The following is a 16,513-nucleotide window of genomic DNA, read 5'->3' on the forward strand; positions in this document are numbered from 1 at the left end:
TGCGGCCTCCTACTAGGTAGAGCTCCGCCATTAACACCCGCCAACACGGTTCTCATTCTCTGGACAGGCTTGGGGATTGAATTACTCTTATATCTGACATAATGCCTGTAAGTGACTATCGGGATACTCCCCCTGAGAGTGATGCAATTGAGTCAACAACTAACCCCCAACTAGGCCTACCACTCCATCTTCCTCGAGGACCGGGATGTCCCCGTAATAGGTACGATCACAGCGACCCCCTTTACGATTCTTCAAAGACATAGCCAGACAAAGCTCTAGCGCCAATATGAAAGACACCTAAATAACCTCGTCTCCCTGTCCTGCAGGAAACTTCCCAGTCCTACCCCTCCGCACCCGCACTCGCGGCCCCGCATACACCCTCCCCATGCTCCCACCAGGCACCGCCAACATCGACGTACAGCCCGATAACGAGTCCTACGACTGCGTCGATGAGATCCTATCTCTCTTCCGCGCAAATGTCCTTTTCCGAAACTTTGAGATTAACGGCCCCGCCGACCGCATGCTCATTTACGGCACACTGTTCATCACCGAATGTCTGGGGAAGGTCAAGCCTACGATGTCAGCTCGTGAGGCGGAGAAGGTAATATCAACTCGTATCAAGCTGGGAAGGGGCAATAAGGTTGACGGTTTTACAGGCCCTGACCAACGTCGCACTCGATAACTTCGCTATCCCTGGCGATGCGTCCTTCCCCCTCAACCAGGCTTTTGAGCCCCCGCGGGACCGCCAGGACGCTGAATCTCTTCGAGCGTGAGTCTATATATGCTTTTTTCTTGCTGATAGGCTGGGCTAACAGCTTTCTAGATATCTTTCCCAGGTACGACAGGAGATCGCGATCCGGCTGCTTGCAAGATTATACCCCGGCGGCGCTGGGCCTTCGAAAGTGTGTCTCAATCCGCCACACATTGCTGACTTGATCGTAGCTAACAATATTTATAGTTCTGGCTCAGCTTCACGAAGAGAAAGTTTATGGGAAAGAGCTTCTAGGCTAGACTTCATTTTGCTTTGTCGTACCTAGCGTGACTTTGGTCGTTACAGATTCGTATCGTATATAACTGTTCAAAAGGCCATACTCATGATCAAGCGAATAGTAAGAGTATATGCACGTAAGGCTGTGTCACGATCTTTCCAGGGCACTTGAGCATGCATTTGAGGACTTCCGGGAGCATTTCGATGCCCAGTGTATTGAAAATTAACTTGGTATACAGGTTGCTTTTAATTTAATCTATCTATAAAGATTTCATCTCAACGTCCGCACTCGTACTCCCAGGTGTGGCAGTTGATTGCTCTGCAACCTTTCTCCTCTTCCGACTCGGATTCCCAGCGGCCTGGATAAACCCAGTCGACGGGATAACCCTAATGCCATGAAAGATGTAGCCCTCCGCTCCTCCACGGCCAGACATCATAGGATGCGTCCGGCCAGGAAGAACCTGCCACTGACGCACCCTAACAGTCTCTAGCGTAGGCGCAAGAAGCAATGTAGGGTTCAAGTCGAATTCAGCAACTAATTCCGGGAACTCGCCGTTCGCCGGCTGGCCGTGCTTCTCTTCTAGCTCGCGCTTCTTGTTTATATATGCCGTTTTCCGCGATGTGGAATACAGGTCTGCGATTTCGGTGAGCGACTCAATGGTAGGCGAGTAGACGACGACTGGGGCGGATCCCGCAAGGAGGGGAACGGCGTGCTTAAGCACGCTATCTGGGTCCATAAGTGTAGCAATGACGAGACCATCGTACCCGCCTGCACGGGCTTCGTTGACGACGCTTTGAACACGAGCCCAGCGGTTGCGCTTCCGGTGGTAGGCGCCGCGTTTGTTCGTTTTGAGGGTTGCGAGCTCGGCGTCGGGAATGATGGCGGGCTCTTCGGCATAGATGGGGTCGGCTTCGGGGTCGAGGAGTTGGAGCCAGGAGACGGATTTGAGGTGGGTGTAGAGGGGGTGAGATTCTTCGGGGGTGTTGTGGTCGTAACCGAAGTATTTCAAGGCAGATACGTTCGGTTGCTTGTTGGGGTGGAGGACGGTGATTGTGTTTCCGGTGGCGGACATTTGCCCTGGGCGGTCTTTTCGTGGTGGTAAACTTGTAGTTGGCGCTTCTGTGTTGCCGTCCCCGGTGGGCACATTTCCTTCACTCTCTGCCTCTTCATCGGGGTACAGGATACCCATTCGTTCTGCCATGGCTGCGACGACCAAGCCTCCTGTTTCGTCTACCACGAGGTAGCGGCCATTCGGTCTTGATAACGTTTTTTGTAATGTGGCATCACCGCCATGGTGCACATTCCCCCAGCTTCCAAGCAGACCCATCAGTTCATCGCGCAACTCCATGCTCTTCGAGGCCGAGTCCCTGTTCTCCAACATATAATTCGTGAGGCCGCTAACGTCCATCGGAAACACCGTAAACCGCTTCATGTACTTCTTCTGTTTGCGCAGCGTATACTTGGCCAGTGAGAACGCCGTTTTCTGGTCTATAGTCGAATGCGATTCCAGAATCTTCGCGATAATATCCTTGCCCGCGTCGGTCGAATCCCTCTTCAACGCTTCAATCTCCTCCAGCGTCAACTTTTGCGTCGAGGCATCATCAACGGTGTTCTGGTTTGTGCGGATCGGCAGCCCCTCCTCATTTACTTCGACATCATCATCTCCTTCTCCTTCTGTTATTAACGACTCTGCGTGTAGTTCTGCGGCGGGGACGATGCGCAGGCGGGTATTTTCAGGCGCTTCAAGGATTTCGTATGTCACGTATAGAGGACGGCCAATGATTTGATTTGCAGGAAAGGATCCGAATTTCCCGCAGTTGATTAACCTATATATATTGTGAGTTAATCGCAACGAAGAGGAGTAGGTTGATCGGGGTACATACGTGTTGGGGACGACTTTTTGAATTTTTGTCGTCTCTGACGGTAGTCGCAAAATAACGAACTGATTAGGACGAATTGAAGTATGCATGGTTGGATCCGCTATGGGCATATACCTAACAGATCATACCAAGTATGTATAGAAACGTCCCATCAACCACGGCGGTTTTCTTCACTTTTTTTGCGATACGCACGGACCATTGAAGCTCCCGATAAAGAGCGCCTGCATAGCCAAAGGATCTTTATTATTCCGTCCGCGTCACATGCGAGGTAGTCCCTGTTACGATACGGTACCGTCTCAATGACGGCCAGGCAGCCGACTTGCCCAGGATTTGATTACCGGCTGGTAAGCAATCGTCCCCATGAAAGTGGTCGCTGTGGGGACACGAATGGAGCCGATGGCTGGAATCCGGGTGCCTGCTATCTGACTGATCTGATGGATTGACGTATATATGCTTGGTTCTATTGAAATTGGGCTCCTCCGCTTCTCTTCCTCAAGACCGGCAAGGGGTAGCGGCATGGCACATATAAACCTGTGCTTCCATGCTTCTTGGAGCAGCTAATTTACCAACTTACCACTTACCTTATTCAGGAGTAGTGCTTCTGCCTCAGCCTTACACTTGCTGTCTGAGCCACCGGTTACGTATAGCCCCAGGTTCTCGCAACTACGCCAGTTTGCCCATCGCGCGCCCAGGAGAGTCGGTGTCTCTGATCATATTGCCCCAGTGCGACCGCAATACTATTTCACTTTATCTTATTGGTTGTTGAGCGTGCCCAGCGCTTCATCCTTTGCCCGAGTGGCCCCAGAATCATCGTCGTCTTCATGGTCCTTCGAAAACGAGCTCCTCCACACCTTCACAACCTCAGTCAAGGTAATGCCCGCTTCGAACTTCGCTCTTCACTCTCACGAACTTCCCCGACATCCTTTTCCCTCAAATCGACATCACCTAAACGCCTGACACGTCCGACAAGAGCTCAGAGCTCTCCGCATCCTCGTCGCATTCCATCGCAGGACTCCATATTCTCACCTGATCTGAATACATCACCAGCATTCGACCTGATGACTTTGGAGCAGGCACAGCGGTCACCAATCCGGACCGCGTCCACGGATAACCCAAATCCTTGGGCTGACGAACTAGTCGAGAACTTGAGTCACGGTCCTCGGGAGAATGGGGACTCCACGCAGCCGCGAGACACAAACAATGGTTTACGAGATGGAGAGGCAGCGGATAATAGGAAAGGGGTGCCTTCGATAGTCCTCGCAGCTACCCAGCGCCGAATGGCTGCGAATGAGTTCTCGCCGAATCAAGGGGCCGCCGATAACTCCGATTGGGAATATTTGGGCCCTTCGCCTGTCCAGCTACAGTCGAACAACCCTTTTTTGAAACCATCGCAGCTTGAGACCAACGCTTGGGCGGACAGGAATTCTCGCGCATCATCTCTTTCGCAAGATGGCGCCAGCGGCGGATTAGGTCTAGGTAAGACCCCGTTTACGTTTGGTGATACTGTTGCCTCATGAGGCTAATGCTGTCAGATGAGGGTTATATCCCAATGACTGCTCGGTTATCTCTCTTTGACCAGCAGTTGGAATCCGAATCCCCTTGGGCGAGCGAAGCCAGCCGTAGCCAGGGTGCAGGGATGAGTAGCCAGGAAAGTGGCGTCACAACTCGCGGTTCCCAGGAAGCCGACGCCCCTGTCGATAATGCGCAACCACCATCACTCCGGCCACGTCCGGAACAACAGCCCCCACAACCTAGAATAAGCACACCAGGAACTATATCCACCGCCACTACTGGATCATCTCATGTCCTGATCGATTTCAATGACTCTCCCACACAAGAAGCGTCAGTAACTCAGCCTACGGAGAATCAAACTACAATCCAGGGATATGGTCCACCTGCGGCACTCCAAAACGCGCAGCCAAATGATGGCGCTTCTCAGCAAGGCATCAACCCGCCTCCAGGACTGACTGTTCCGCCGCGTCCTCACCAATATCAACAGCCTATGACCCCGGATGACGCTGCGCGACAACAAGAAAAGCGTGCTGAGACATATTCCATCAGACATATTAGCTGGAAAGATAGCTCGGGATTGTTACGTGAATCTCCTATGTTGATACAGAATAAGAACGGGCCATGCCCGTTGCTAGCATTGGTGAACGCCCTTAGTTTACGTGCGGCGGGTTTCGGTACCCAGCCACCCATTGTGAGGGCTCTTCGAACTAGGGAGCAAATATCACTGGGATTATTGATTGAGGCGCTGTTTGATGAATTGACGACGCGTTTGGGACCCAACGACGAGCTCCCAGACATTGAAGCTCTCAGTCGATTCTTGACAATGTTACATACAGGGATGAATGTCAATCCGCGACTGACTCTGGTATGTTTCAAGTCATTCACTGCGACGGAAATGAGTACTAAACAATATAGGAATCGAACGCCGTTGCCGGCACGTTTCTTGAAACGGAGGACATAAAGTTCTATAGCGCTTTTGGAGTGCCTTTAGTACACGGTTGGATTGCCTCACCATCAACCAATGCTCACACGGCGTTGGGGCGAGTGGGTCAGTATCACGAAGACATTCAATTGCTCCCATTTCGCAAACAGGAGCTTGAAGACCGAGTCTTCCAAGGAACAGCCCTCAGCCCAGAAGAAGAAAGGATTATGGCCGATATACAAGCGATCCAGTATTTTACCGACTTTGAAAACCCCACGCAATTGAGCGGTTTTGGCCTTGAGCAGCTTTTTAGAACGCTTTCACCAGGTTCATTCTCGATCCTGTTTCGAAACGATCATTTCTCTACCCTCTACAAACATCCCCAGCTCCAGCAGTTATTTACTCTTGTCACTGATGCCGGCTACTCAGACCACGCGGAGGTTGTTTGGGAAAGCCTGGTTGACGTCAACGGATCGAATGCGGGCTTTTACGCAGGCGACTTTCGACTTGTTAGCCAGAATACGCCCCAAGAAGCCGACCCGTCCGGCCCGCGGACATCGAGCCATGACGCCTCCCAGCACACGAGTACACTTTCTGCCCAAGAGCAAGCGGATGCGGACTATGCCTATGCTCTGTCGCTCCAGTACCAAGAGGAAGAACAGCGACAGCCAGTACCTGCCCGTGGGCGCTCCCAAAGTGCAGCCAATATCGGGGCTGGTGCAAGTACTCCTGCTGTCAACCGCCAACAACGTCAATCATACGGCCATCGTTCTCAATCCCATTTCGCGACTAATGGTGCCGCGCACGAAGATCAGGAAGACGGCCCGCCTCCGTCTTACGAACAGGCAGCCAAGAGCCCAGTATATACGCCCCCGCAGCGCAGCCCTAATATCGCCTCCGATGCACCCCCTCGGGGTCCATATTCTAGGAACCAGCAAGCTAGGCCCCCGGTGCGGGGCAGAGACAAGGATCGGGATTGTATAGTCATGTGAATATTCTATTACTCGGCAGAGACGTTGATAGGAGCCATATAACTGCAACATACCATACGAGTGATAGCTCGGTGGCGCGTCTTACGGATTTGACGACGAAACGAACATGCATGGCGGTTGATGTACTGCTTATATAGACGCTGTAATGGCGCATCTAATGTATCTTAGCTACTAACGACGATTATGACCTGTGACTTACTCTATCATGCTTTATTTTAAGGTTGTGGTGGTGAGATCACGTTACCCCTCTCTTAGACGGACTTCCGAGGCCGATGTCTCTCTTTTCCTATTCCACCACGGCCCAAGTCTAGCTTCAGGCAGTTCTACGACCACATGTTGTCTTGGCAGCAAGGTTACATGGAGTGAATGCGGGGTGCTTGAAGAAATAATCTCGGTAAATTTTGCGTGGCTTGCCAGATTCCTGAAAGTACATCCGCTAAATGACTAGCATAGCACAACAGGCACAACTGCAAGGCACTAGCTGCAGAGTGTCCACAGCTCGCCGGATATCATGGTCAAAGTCTTGCAGTCGCTTGGCACGGAGTTTCCTCACGGCTGCTATTGGAGGAAATATGTCGGTTCCTGATACTGCTCGCGCGCTTCTTCGTTTCGCAGCCTCCTGGGCAGGTTGAAGGATTGTGATCGACACCATCAATATGTCGACTACGTCCTCTGTACAGAACGGTCCGCTAGTCCGTGACTCGAATGCTCGTGGATGCCTTCCTATTTGAGGGATTTTCCGTTTCGGGCCCCTGCAGTTGCAATGCCTGGCGCACCCTGTGACAATTTCGACATAGGAGAGATGGTTTGGGTGATCTGGACAGTATGGCAGCTGGCAAGATAAAATGGGCCAGCAACCTCTTAACTCACTGGGGTCATCGGTATAATCGAGTCAGATTTGGCTGAACGATCAAAGGACTTTACACCAACGCGACCCAGTCACAGCCACAGTCAGGATGCAGAAACTGCTATCTTTTGCAGGGCTTTCTGCTCTTTTACAAGTTACGCATGCCCAAGTTACCTGCTCAGGGAGCTTTAATTCCATCACCGCCGAGGACTTCGTCGCAAACCTCCATCCGGGATGGAATCTAGGAAATACTCTAGACGCTATTCCAGATGAAGGCTCTTGGAACAATGCCCCTGTCCAGGCGGCGACGCTTGATCTCATCAAAGACTCTGGTTTCAAGAGCGTTCGTCTTCCTGGTGAGAGATATTACAAGCCGCTTCATTCACAGCCGACTCACCCTCTTAAGTGACCTGGACGCATCATTTCACAGGAAGCTCACCTGACTGGACTATTGACCCAGCATGGCTGCAACGAGTCTCCGATGTCCTAGACTTGATTACTTCTCACGATCTGTATGCCATCGTCGATGTCCACCATGGTGAGTAATTGTGCAACTCTTCTATGCGTTTGCCACATGCTAACACCCTACAAGATTCATGGGAGTGGGCCGATGTCACTGCTGCCGGGGCAGATTTGGCCCAGATTGAGGAGAAGTTCTATAGACTCTGGTACCAAATTGGAACCACACTAGCTTGCAAGTCCAGCTTGGTTGCGTTTGAGTCCATCAACGAGCCGCCAGCGAACACCGCCGAAGATGGCGCCGAAATCAATAAGCTGAACGGCATCTTTCTCCAAGCAATTGCTGATGCCGGAGGTTTCAACTCCCAGCGCGTTGTCAACCTTGTCGGAGGTGGCCAGGATAGTATCAAGACCTCGCAGTGGTTTGAAGTTCCAGAGGGCATCACCAACCCTTGGGCTATTCAGTTCCATTACTACAGTCCTTGTATGTAAATTCCATCCCTCTATAGCAGATCGTGGTACTAACAGGGCATTTTAGATGACTTCATCTTCAGCGCATGGTTAGATTCATCTACATCCTCTCTATACCCTAATACTTACACTTGCACAGGGGTAAGACAATTTGGGGCTCCGACGACGACAAAGACATCCTCACCACAGACTTTGAGCTCATTCGCAACAACTTCACTGATGTGCCCCTTATCCTCGGTGAATATGACGCATCGTCCGTAAACACTGAGTCGGCTGCACGCTGGAAGTACTTCGACCACATTCAACGAGTTGCATTTCAATTCGGAATCTCAACTATTATGTGGGATAACGGCGCGGACCACCTCGATCGCACAACTGGTCAATGGCGCGATCCCACGACGTTAGACATTGTGGTTGGCACAACGGAAAACACAGCTAACAGTCTCCCTGATAGCACGGAGGATGCGTCTGCGACAGAGCAGGAGTCTTCTGCCTATATCTTCCACCATGTTGGAACAGACGTTACTTCTCAGAGCCTTCCTTACCTCTTCAATGGTAACTCGCTCGTTTCCATTACTGAATCCGATGGCTCCGTGTTAGCAAGTGGTTCGGACTACTCTGTTTCTGGGAGTAATATCGTCTTCTCGACCACGTACCTCGCGACAAAATATTCTACGTCTAGTGCAGCAGGTGTCATTGATACCCTAACCCTTCAGTTCTCCGGTGGTGCAGCATCACCTACTATTCAAATTGTTCAATGGGATACGCCCATTCTATCCTCGACTTCCGCTTCCGCCTCCACAGTATCAGGCTCTGATCTCTCCATTCCTATCACCTGGAACGGCCTTCCCACGCTCGCCACTGTGAAAGCTCTTACCACCTCTGGTGTCTATCTTTTCGATGATTGGACTCAGTGGCTTGGTCCGCTTCAGCAAGCTCGTGCGGTATGTTTATCATGTTTTCTCTTAAGCTAGCAGTCAGCCTCATGCCTTTACTAACATTCGCTACAGACATACAGCAACCACTGGAACTGGGACGCCAGTAACGTGATCATCACAGCTGCCGCTATTGATGCCGTTGTGGCTGCCGGGCAGACTACGGTTTTCACGTTTGAGTTTTATCCTCGAGTCGAAGGAGGGGGAAATACTGTTGAGTTTACATTGACGGTCTAGTGTGGTCGTTGGCTCTTTTGCCAAGTTTGAGGTGTGCGGCGGGCCTGTTTCGGGGTAGATTAGGGCATGGTTCACTACTGGATAAGCCCGTCTAAATATATACGCATTGTAATACTCAAGCCATAGCTAGATACTCTCGTGCTCTGTCCCTAGGTTTAGGAAGAAACAATTTTGCTAAGGACATACTCCGTAAAACCCCGGTTCTTTTAAAGCCCAGTGGTCGATCTGTACCATGACGTCAAGCAAGCCAACGTAGATATATCTTCACGCCAGGTCCGACGTATTTGACCATCTATCCAACAACACACGCACGATCAACATGAGCGCAACAGTAGGTTTATTATATACAACTTGATATACCGGGCTCACATTAATAGCACACAGAATACTCCACGGAAAACCCATTGAACCGAGAGCCTCCTGTCAAGGAGCTCGTATCGAGGTACGAGTCGAATCCACACGCGTTGCTTTCTCGCTGCAATAGACATTAATCGACCCCTTAGTTTTATAACCCCAAGTTCAAAATCCTACAATCGGAACCACGGTCCAATTCCACATCTCTCCGCAGACACGCATATAGTTACTGTAGACGGTCTTGTCGCAACACCCCTCCGCCTAAGCGTCCACCAACTCGCCACTGAGTTACCGCAGCATGAAGTCCTCTGCGCTCTTGAATGTGCCGGGAATCGACGACATACGATGCGCACAATGCTAAAGGAAGTCGAGGGCATTGATTGGGGCGATGCAGCTGTTATGAACTGCAGATGGAAAGGTCCGAGACTTGCGGATATTCTACGGCGCGCAGGGGTAGATAAGAGTCGCAAAGGGCTACATGCTGCGTTCTCGTCATATCAGGTCGAATGCCAAGAGGATAAATGGTTTGGAGGTAGCGTCGAGCTGGAGAGGGCGCTCGACGAAGAGGCAGATGTTATACTAGCGCTCGAGATGAACGGCGCCCCTCTCGAGCCGAACCACGGGTATCCCGTGCGCGCTGTCCTCCCCGGGATCGCGGGCGCGCGGTGGGTGAAGTGGCTTGACAAACTCACCGTGCAGGACGAGGAATCCACGAATTTCTACCAGCGCCGCGATTACAAAGTTTTGCCTGAGGAGGCTGTGGACCGAGACGCCGCGGAGCCGTTCTGGGATAGTACGCCGGCTATGTCTGAGGTGTCGATTAATTCTGTTGTGGCGGTTCCTGAGGACGGCGAGACGGTGTATCTGTCAGGCGAAGAAAACTTGGTGGTGAAGGGGTATGCCGTTCCACAGGGGCCGAATGGGCCGGTGGTTAAGGTGCAGGTTTCGGGGGATGGGGGGAGGAATTGGATTGATGCGCAGATTGGGGAGTTGGGGTCCGTTGTGAGTGGAGGGAATGCGAGGAAGTGGTCTTGGGTTTTGTGGAGGGCAGAGGTTGAGGTTGAGGTTGGAGAGGGGAGGGAGGTGGTCAGCCGGGCGGTTGATGCGGGCGGGAATATACAGGAGGAGCATTCGCATTGGAACTTGAGGGGTGTTGGGTATAGCGGGTATGGGCGAGCGAGGGATTTGACTATTCGTCGACAGTGACCATTGCTTGTGTAGTTGAATGAGATGTACATATTCCCAACATTGCACATTGATCTATGATAATGAGACAGCATGATATTTACAATTTGGAGACAATGTTCAAGGAAGAACGATGTACTTCTCCAGGTGCTTGGGGATGGCATTGCGCAGACCCTTGCTCTCAAGCCATGACTTAGAGAAGAGCCTGTCTGCATACCGGTAGGCACCATCAGCAAGGATCGTCACGACAGTGCTGCCCCTGCCGAGCTTCTCAGCGACCTCCTTAGCGGCAACGACGTTGAGCGCGGAGCTGGCGCCGAGGTAGAGACCCTCCTCATCGAGGCAGCGGTAAATCATCTCAATAGACTTCTCATCGCTGATGTTCAACGATCCGTCTAAAGTACCAACATCGGGCTTAAGGTTGTCCGTGATGCGGCCCTGACCAATACCCTCAGTGATACTGCTACCGGACCGCTCGGTCAACTTTCCGCCGCTCTGGATGTAGCTGTGCAGAACACTGCCGGGAGGATCCGCGAGGAAGGACTTGACCCGGCCGTTGCTGGCCTGCTTCAGGTAGTACGTAATACCAGCAAGCGTACCACCGGTTCCAGTTGAGCATGTAAAAGCATCCAGCTTGCCGCCGGTCTGCGCCCAGATTTCGGGGCCTGTCGTCTCAATGTGCGCGCGGCGGTTGGCCGTGTTATCGAACTGATTCGTCCACACCGCGTTGTCCAGGGACTCGGCGTGTCGGCGCGCCTTGTGGTTGTAGTTCTCCGGGTTATCAAACGCCACCGCGGGGACAGGGTACACCTCCGCGCCGAGCAACCGCAAGAGGTCAATCTTACCCTGCGACTGTGTGTTCGGCATGTAGATGACAAGCTTGTACCCCTTGGACCGACAGACGTGCGCGAGTCCGATACCCGTGTTTCCTGCAGTTCCTTCAACGACGGTGCCGCCGGGCCTCAAGAGACCCCGCTCCTCCGCATCCTTGACGACGTAGAGCGCCGCTCGGTCCTTGACGCTACCTCCGGGGTTCTGGAACTCGGCTTTAGCGAGGATGTTGCTACCGGTTTCGTCGGAGAGGCGTTTGAGGCGAATGAGGGGGGTGTTGCCGATAGCTTAAAGAAGGTTGTTAGTCGCAATAGTTTGAGTGGTTTGGAGTGCGTGCGCCGGTTACCTTCGGTCAGGCCGTTGACGAAGCCTTGCGCCTGAGAAACTCGGACGCCGTAAGAGCTCTCGGCCGTGCTGCGCAGGGCAGTCGTGGCGAACCGTCGGATACTTTGTCTGAACATCCTGTGAATATCAATGCTGCTTCCTTGAAGAAAGGCAGAAGATGTTCCCCGGATTGACCTCCGAATGACGACCGATTTTCGGCCTGAGTAATCTCAGATCACGTGGTCAATGGCGTGCTAGCTATCAGCTAGACATCTCGACACTACTGCAGTATGTATTGTAACCATCTTTCAGACAATAGAGAAATAAACTGGCAAAAGGGCATATTGTATGATAGTAATCAATATGACGATGCTGCGAAGAAGAAGCCCGGTCTCTGAGTAGGTGATGGGAATCAAGTCAGTTGTAGCACGTGCTGCCCTAACCCTTATCGGGCTGCCAGTTTGGGGTGTTTGTTTATTCGCCCCGTGACTCTCAGCAACCATCATAACAAGCAGCGCCAGGAGCCAATGAACCCTTCAGCCATCGACTTTTCACGACAAACGCAACTCTATACAGAATACGAAACTAACCAGCAAATGCAACTCTACTAGGATGAGTTGAAATCCATTCACGGCCATCAATAACTGACCATTACCCCTTACCGCCGTTATTACCCCTCACGAAGATGCCCAGTCGAGTTGCCGCCCGTTCGACTTCCGCCGTTTCGCGCAAAGGCTCTGAGCCGAGTACGACTTCGCATGGTCGCGCTGGATCTGCGACGCCGTCTTTCGCTATTCCAGAAGAACCTCCATTGCCAGAAGCTATACCCAACTTGCGCCGGGATGTATGCGCAATTTTCGCAGACGCCCAGCGCTCGACCACGGGCCATCGCAAACTCGTTGTTCGACTAAGAAAGATCCAGGAAGTATGCTGTGGCATTCCTCAGAAGAACACTAAAAAGGACAGCAAGAATACCGAAACCCCAGATGAGCGATTGATCCCAGGCGAAGAGACGCTACCAGAGAAGGAATTCAATGTCGAAGTGGGTCGCTGTTTGCTGCGCATCTTATCGATCAAAAAGACAGAGCCCGTTGGCGATCGCATTCTGAGATTTCTTGGCAATTTCCTCACTCATGCCTCAGAGAAGGATGCTGAGATTTTCGGTTCTGATGAGGACGAGGACGAGCTACAAAACACACATGAGAGACCGACCGCGCATCTGACGACCAGCCTGGTTTCCCTTTTGGTGCCTTTGCTATTTGCCAAAGACAAGATTGTACGCTTCCGTACCACACAGATCATTGCGCATATCGTCAACTCGCTCGATACAGTGGACGATGAGTTATACCACACCCTCCGACAGGGTCTTTTGAAACGAATTCGCGACAAGGAGCCTTCGGTCCGAGTACAAGCTGTTATGGGTCTCGGCCGCTTAGCCGGAAATGAAGAAGACGATGATGAGAACGACGATACCAGCGCCCTTGTAGAGAAGCTTGTTGAGATAATGCAAAATGACACCGGTGCAGAGGTTCGAAGGACATTGCTTCTCAACCTGCCGCTGATCCCGGCTACGCTTCCGTACCTTCTCGAGCGCGCCCGCGACCTCGATGCACCCACTCGGAGGGCCTTGTACTCTCGCCTGCTGCCAACGCTTGGAGATTTCCGACATTTGTCTCTGTCAATGAGAGAGAAACTACTCCGCTGGGGTTTGCGCGACCGTGACGAAAGTGTTCGAAAAGCCACTGGGAAGCTGTTTTATGACCGCTGGATTGAGGATATCGCCGGAGCGGACAGCGACCCCGAGAAAGCCGGACAGCGCTCAGAAGCCAGCATTCCAGCGCTTCTAGAATTGTTGGAGCGCATTGATGTAGTGAACTCCGGAATGGAAACGGGTATTGCGCATGAAGCTATGCGCAGCTTTTGGGAAGGCCGACCAGACTACCGAGAGGCTGTTCTTTTTGATGAATCATTCTGGGAATCCATGACAGCCGAATCCGCGTTCCTCCTCCGCTCATTCAACGACTTCTGCCGAGTTGTGAATGAAGGTAAATATGACAACTTAGTGGATGAGAAGATCCCAGTCGTTACGGCCCTCGCAATGTATCTCCATAAGTACATGACCGAGCTTTTACAGCGAAAGAAGCTCTCAAAGGACGCTACTGACGTGAACGACGACGAAACTGTTGAGATTGAATTCATCGTCGAGCAGTTGCTTCACATCGCAATGACTCTAGACTACAGCGACGAAGTTGGGCGACGAAAGATGTTTTCATTACTCCGTGAGGCGCTTGCTGTGCCCGAGCTTCCCCAGGAGTCTACGAAGCTGGCTGTCGAGACACTGAGATGTGTTTGTGGGCCCGATGCCGCCGCCGAAAGTGAATTCTGCAGCGTTGTTCTGGAAGCCATTGCTGAAGTTCATGACACAATCATCACCGAGGACAGCTTTGTTTCTGCGAAGTCTGAGATTAGTGATGATGCTAGCAGCCATCAACGGTCTGAGACTCCCATGAGTGAGGATGATAAGCCTTTCAATAAGGAAGAGGCAAAGGCCAAGGTTCTTAAAGAAATCGTGGTTAACATGAAGTGTCTGCACATTGCGCTTTGCATGCTCCAGAACGTTGAAGGGAATCTCCAGGCCAACATGAACCTGGTGACCATGTTGAACAACCTGGTTGTGCCTGCCGTCAGGAGTCACGAAGCCCCTATTCGCGAGCGCGGTCTTGAGTGCCTGGGGCTGTGCTGTTTACTGGATAAGGTTAGTCCCTGCTCACATCAATGGCATGTTTCTTCTGACCCTTGTTAGACTCTCGCCGAAGAGAACATGACACTGTTTATCCATTGTTATAGCAAAGGACACGAACCTCTGCAGGTCACTGCAATTCAGATCTTATGTGATATGATAACCAGCCACCCCTCGCTACTGACTCCTGTTACCCAGGCCGATAAGGAGACAGTTGCGCCACCAGCGTTCCAGAAGCCATTGCTGAAGGTCTTTTCCAGAGCCCTCAAGCCGAGCTCGCCCGCTTCTGTACAAACAGCAGCCGCGACAGCTCTATCTAAGCTCCTTCTCACTGGGGTCTTCACTCCCACAGCCGCCAATATTCCAGAGGCTATTCAAGAATATAACCAGCATGCCATTGAGACGCTACTACAGTCCCTCGTCGTGTCCTTCTTCCATCCCCGAACTCGCGAGAACCCCGCGCTTCGGCAGTCCCTCGCCTACTTCTTCCCAGTATACTGCCATTCTCGGCCGGAGCATGCTCAACATATGAGGAAGATTACCGTACCCGTTATTCGAACAATACTGAACTCAGCGGAGGAATACTACTCGCTTGAAGCTGAAGAAGACAGTGATGGCGAGATTGACGAGTCTGTTGGTGAAAAGGAATTGAAGGCTCTGATGAGCGGAGTACTGGGTATGATCTCAGAGTGGACCGATGAGCGAAGGGTTATCGGTCTGGGTGGTGAACGGATTCTCGCTGGCGGCCCTGCAAGCTCCAATGCTTGTGGAATCATCCACTTGGAATTGATCAAAGATATTCTAGAGCGAGTGCTCGGAATCAGTGAAGCCAGTAATCGCTGCTCAAAAGAAGAACGGAAACTTCTGTTCTCGCTCATGAGCAAGCTCTACATTGCCCCACCAACGGCGCCCTCACGCTCAGCGTCCGTGGCACCGGAGGACGATCCCTTCCGTTCCACCGTCCGAAGCTCCCAAGGCGAACTCAGCCCAGACAACCTTGCTCTGGCACAAGAAGTCAAGGAGCTCCTAGACCAGACCATTGAGGAAGGTGTGGCCGCTGATGCTGCAGGTCGAAATGCCCTCGTTAAGGTGAAGAACGTGATCCTCAAGCTGCTGGCGGCTCCCATGCGGCCTGCCAGTGCACGTGGCCGTGAGAGCAGCGTTGAGAGTGATGTGGGCAGTGTCCGATCTTCTAGAAGCATTCGGCCCTCCGTAGAACCCGGATTTGGGCGGCGCGCTGTTTCAATCGAACCGAGTATCATGGAAGAGGATGAAGAGGAAAGCCGGTTGACGGTCGACACTAGGATGACTGTTATAAAGGAGGAGGACCCCGACGCCATGGAGGAATAATCTATCCGCTCTTATTATTTTTGTTGTCTTATTTGGCGTTGGAGGTACTCGGTTGGGGGGTTCGGTTCAGGGAATGGCTATGATTCAAGTTCGGTGCAATGTACTTTTTCGATTCTTGGTTAATGGTTAAGATTGAAAAAGCCCTGTGTATGCCTATAGTATTGTTATGCTCTATCCGAGCAGTCCAGGTATACAGGCTGTCATAGCTCAGCTCTTGGCGGAGTTATTCCAGACTGACAGCTACCTCCAGGCCAGAAGAGGCTAGCGTTTAGCCTCAGCATCCGGTCTATCGCGTGTCAATAGTTGACCAAACATACGATGTTTTTGCAGCCCCGAGCTATTGCAGGTTGGTCTCTTCGATAGCAACTGCTCTTAAAGCCCTCGATGCGTTCAAGGTGTAGCAGTCAGCCTTATTCCCTCAGATTACACGAGTCAACTCCGGCGGCATTATTAAACATCAAAGCGGGCAAGACCGCCTGTGGAGA

At 52.0% G+C, this 16,513-nt stretch overlaps 7 protein-coding genes across 7 annotated transcripts; 5 read left to right on the forward strand and 2 right to left on the reverse strand.

The window, feature by feature from the left end:
• Positions 1-13: 13 nt before the first annotated feature.
• Positions 14-1,181, forward strand: BDW74DRAFT_154721 (actin-related protein 2/3 complex subunit 3). The gene is made up of 6 exons (XM_073724723.1): positions 14-107; positions 175-220; positions 327-601; positions 657-769; positions 824-902; positions 959-1,181. Exons 1-6 carry the CDS (start codon positions 102-104, stop codon positions 1,004-1,006), a joined length of 567 nt encoding a protein of 188 aa, XP_073583104.1. The 5' UTR covers positions 14-101; the 3' UTR covers positions 1,007-1,181.
• trm6 (tRNA 1-methyladenosine methyltransferase subunit GCD10) lies at positions 1,182-3,104 on the reverse strand. The gene is made up of 2 exons (XM_073724724.1): positions 2,873-3,104; positions 1,182-2,815 (listed from the first exon to the last, which is right to left on the reverse strand). The coding sequence occupies exons 1-2, from the start codon at positions 2,977-2,979 to the stop codon at positions 1,249-1,251; spliced, it is 1,674 nt and encodes a 557-aa protein (XP_073583105.1). The 5' UTR covers positions 2,980-3,104; the 3' UTR covers positions 1,182-1,248.
• Positions 3,105-3,402: 298 nt separating this feature from the next.
• Positions 3,403-6,398, forward strand: BDW74DRAFT_29973 (MINDY family deubiquitinase). The gene is made up of 3 exons (XM_073732453.1): positions 3,403-4,345; positions 4,402-5,246; positions 5,297-6,398. Exons 1-3 carry the CDS (start codon positions 3,691-3,693, stop codon positions 6,293-6,295), a joined length of 2,499 nt encoding a protein of 832 aa, XP_073583106.1. The 5' UTR covers positions 3,403-3,690; the 3' UTR covers positions 6,296-6,398.
• Positions 6,399-7,251: 853 nt separating this feature from the next.
• BDW74DRAFT_178963 (putative extracellular endoglucanase) lies at positions 7,252-9,244 on the forward strand (the record flags this gene model as incomplete). Its single annotated transcript, XM_073729326.1, has 6 exons — positions 7,252-7,498; positions 7,549-7,680; positions 7,735-8,085; positions 8,140-8,161; positions 8,212-9,016; positions 9,083-9,244. The coding sequence occupies 6 exons, from the start codon at positions 7,252-7,254 to the stop codon at positions 9,242-9,244; spliced, it is 1,719 nt and encodes a 572-aa protein (XP_073583107.1).
• A 319-nt stretch (positions 9,245-9,563) lies between these two features.
• On the forward strand, positions 9,564-10,804 carry BDW74DRAFT_178964 (putative sulfite oxidase; the record flags this gene model as incomplete). The annotated part of the gene is made up of 3 exons (XM_073729327.1): positions 9,564-9,575; positions 9,622-9,686; positions 9,748-10,804. The coding sequence occupies 3 exons, from the start codon at positions 9,564-9,566 to the stop codon at positions 10,802-10,804; spliced, it is 1,134 nt and encodes a 377-aa protein (XP_073583108.1).
• Positions 10,794-12,258, reverse strand: BDW74DRAFT_154729 (cysteine synthase A). Its single transcript, XM_073724725.1, has 2 exons — positions 11,961-12,258; positions 10,794-11,901 (listed from the first exon to the last, which is right to left on the reverse strand). Exons 1-2 carry the CDS (start codon positions 12,073-12,075, stop codon positions 10,904-10,906), a joined length of 1,113 nt encoding a protein of 370 aa, XP_073583109.1. The 5' UTR covers positions 12,076-12,258; the 3' UTR covers positions 10,794-10,903.
• A 31-nt stretch (positions 12,259-12,289) lies between these two features.
• Positions 12,290-16,387, forward strand: BDW74DRAFT_154730 (condensin subunit YCG1). Its single transcript, XM_073724727.1, has 2 exons — positions 12,290-14,693; positions 14,742-16,387. The coding sequence occupies exons 1-2, from the start codon at positions 12,624-12,626 to the stop codon at positions 16,026-16,028; spliced, it is 3,357 nt and encodes a 1,118-aa protein (XP_073583110.1). The 5' UTR covers positions 12,290-12,623; the 3' UTR covers positions 16,029-16,387.
• Positions 16,388-16,513: the final 126 nt, after the last annotated feature.

This window comes from Aspergillus multicolor (genome assembly GCF_047715735.1).
Source record: "Aspergillus multicolor strain CBS 133.54 unplaced genomic scaffold BDW74scaffold_15, whole genome shotgun sequence".
NCBI classification, from domain to species: Eukaryota; Fungi; Ascomycota; class Eurotiomycetes; order Eurotiales; family Aspergillaceae; genus Aspergillus; species Aspergillus multicolor.

Excerpts from the sequence above, each read along its gene's own strand:
- BDW74DRAFT_154721 (XM_073724723.1), top strand. Across the intron at positions 602-656 it reads CAGCTCGTGAGGCGGAGAAG|GCCCTGACCAACGTCGCACT; the intron begins GTAATATCAACT and ends ACGGTTTTACAG. Across the intron at positions 770-823 it reads GACGCTGAATCTCTTCGAGC|ATATCTTTCCCAGGTACGAC; the intron begins GTGAGTCTATAT and ends ACAGCTTTCTAG.
- trm6 (XM_073724724.1), bottom strand. The coding sequence starts at position 2,979 with ATGCCCATAGCGGATCCAACCATGCATACTTCAATTCGTCCTAATCAG. Across the intron at positions 2,816-2,872 it reads CAAAAAGTCGTCCCCAACAC|GTTAATCAACTGCGGGAAAT; the intron begins GTATGTACCCCG and ends CAATATATATAG.
- BDW74DRAFT_29973 (XM_073732453.1), top strand. The coding sequence starts at position 3,691 with ATGGTCCTTCGAAAACGAGCTCCTCCACACCTTCACAACCTCAGTCAA. Across the intron at positions 4,346-4,401 it reads CAGCGGCGGATTAGGTCTAG|ATGAGGGTTATATCCCAATG; the intron begins GTAAGACCCCGT and ends TAATGCTGTCAG. Across the intron at positions 5,247-5,296 it reads TCAATCCGCGACTGACTCTG|GAATCGAACGCCGTTGCCGG; the intron begins GTATGTTTCAAG and ends TAAACAATATAG.
- BDW74DRAFT_154729 (XM_073724725.1), bottom strand. The coding sequence starts at position 12,075 with ATGTTCAGACAAAGTATCCGACGGTTCGCCACGACTGCCCTGCGCAGC. Across the intron at positions 11,902-11,960 it reads CGTCAACGGCCTGACCGAAG|CTATCGGCAACACCCCCCTC; the intron begins GTAACCGGCGCA and ends ACCTTCTTTAAG.
- BDW74DRAFT_154730 (XM_073724727.1), top strand. The coding sequence starts at position 12,624 with ATGCCCAGTCGAGTTGCCGCCCGTTCGACTTCCGCCGTTTCGCGCAAA. Across the intron at positions 14,694-14,741 it reads TGTGCTGTTTACTGGATAAG|ACTCTCGCCGAAGAGAACAT; the intron begins GTTAGTCCCTGC and ends GACCCTTGTTAG.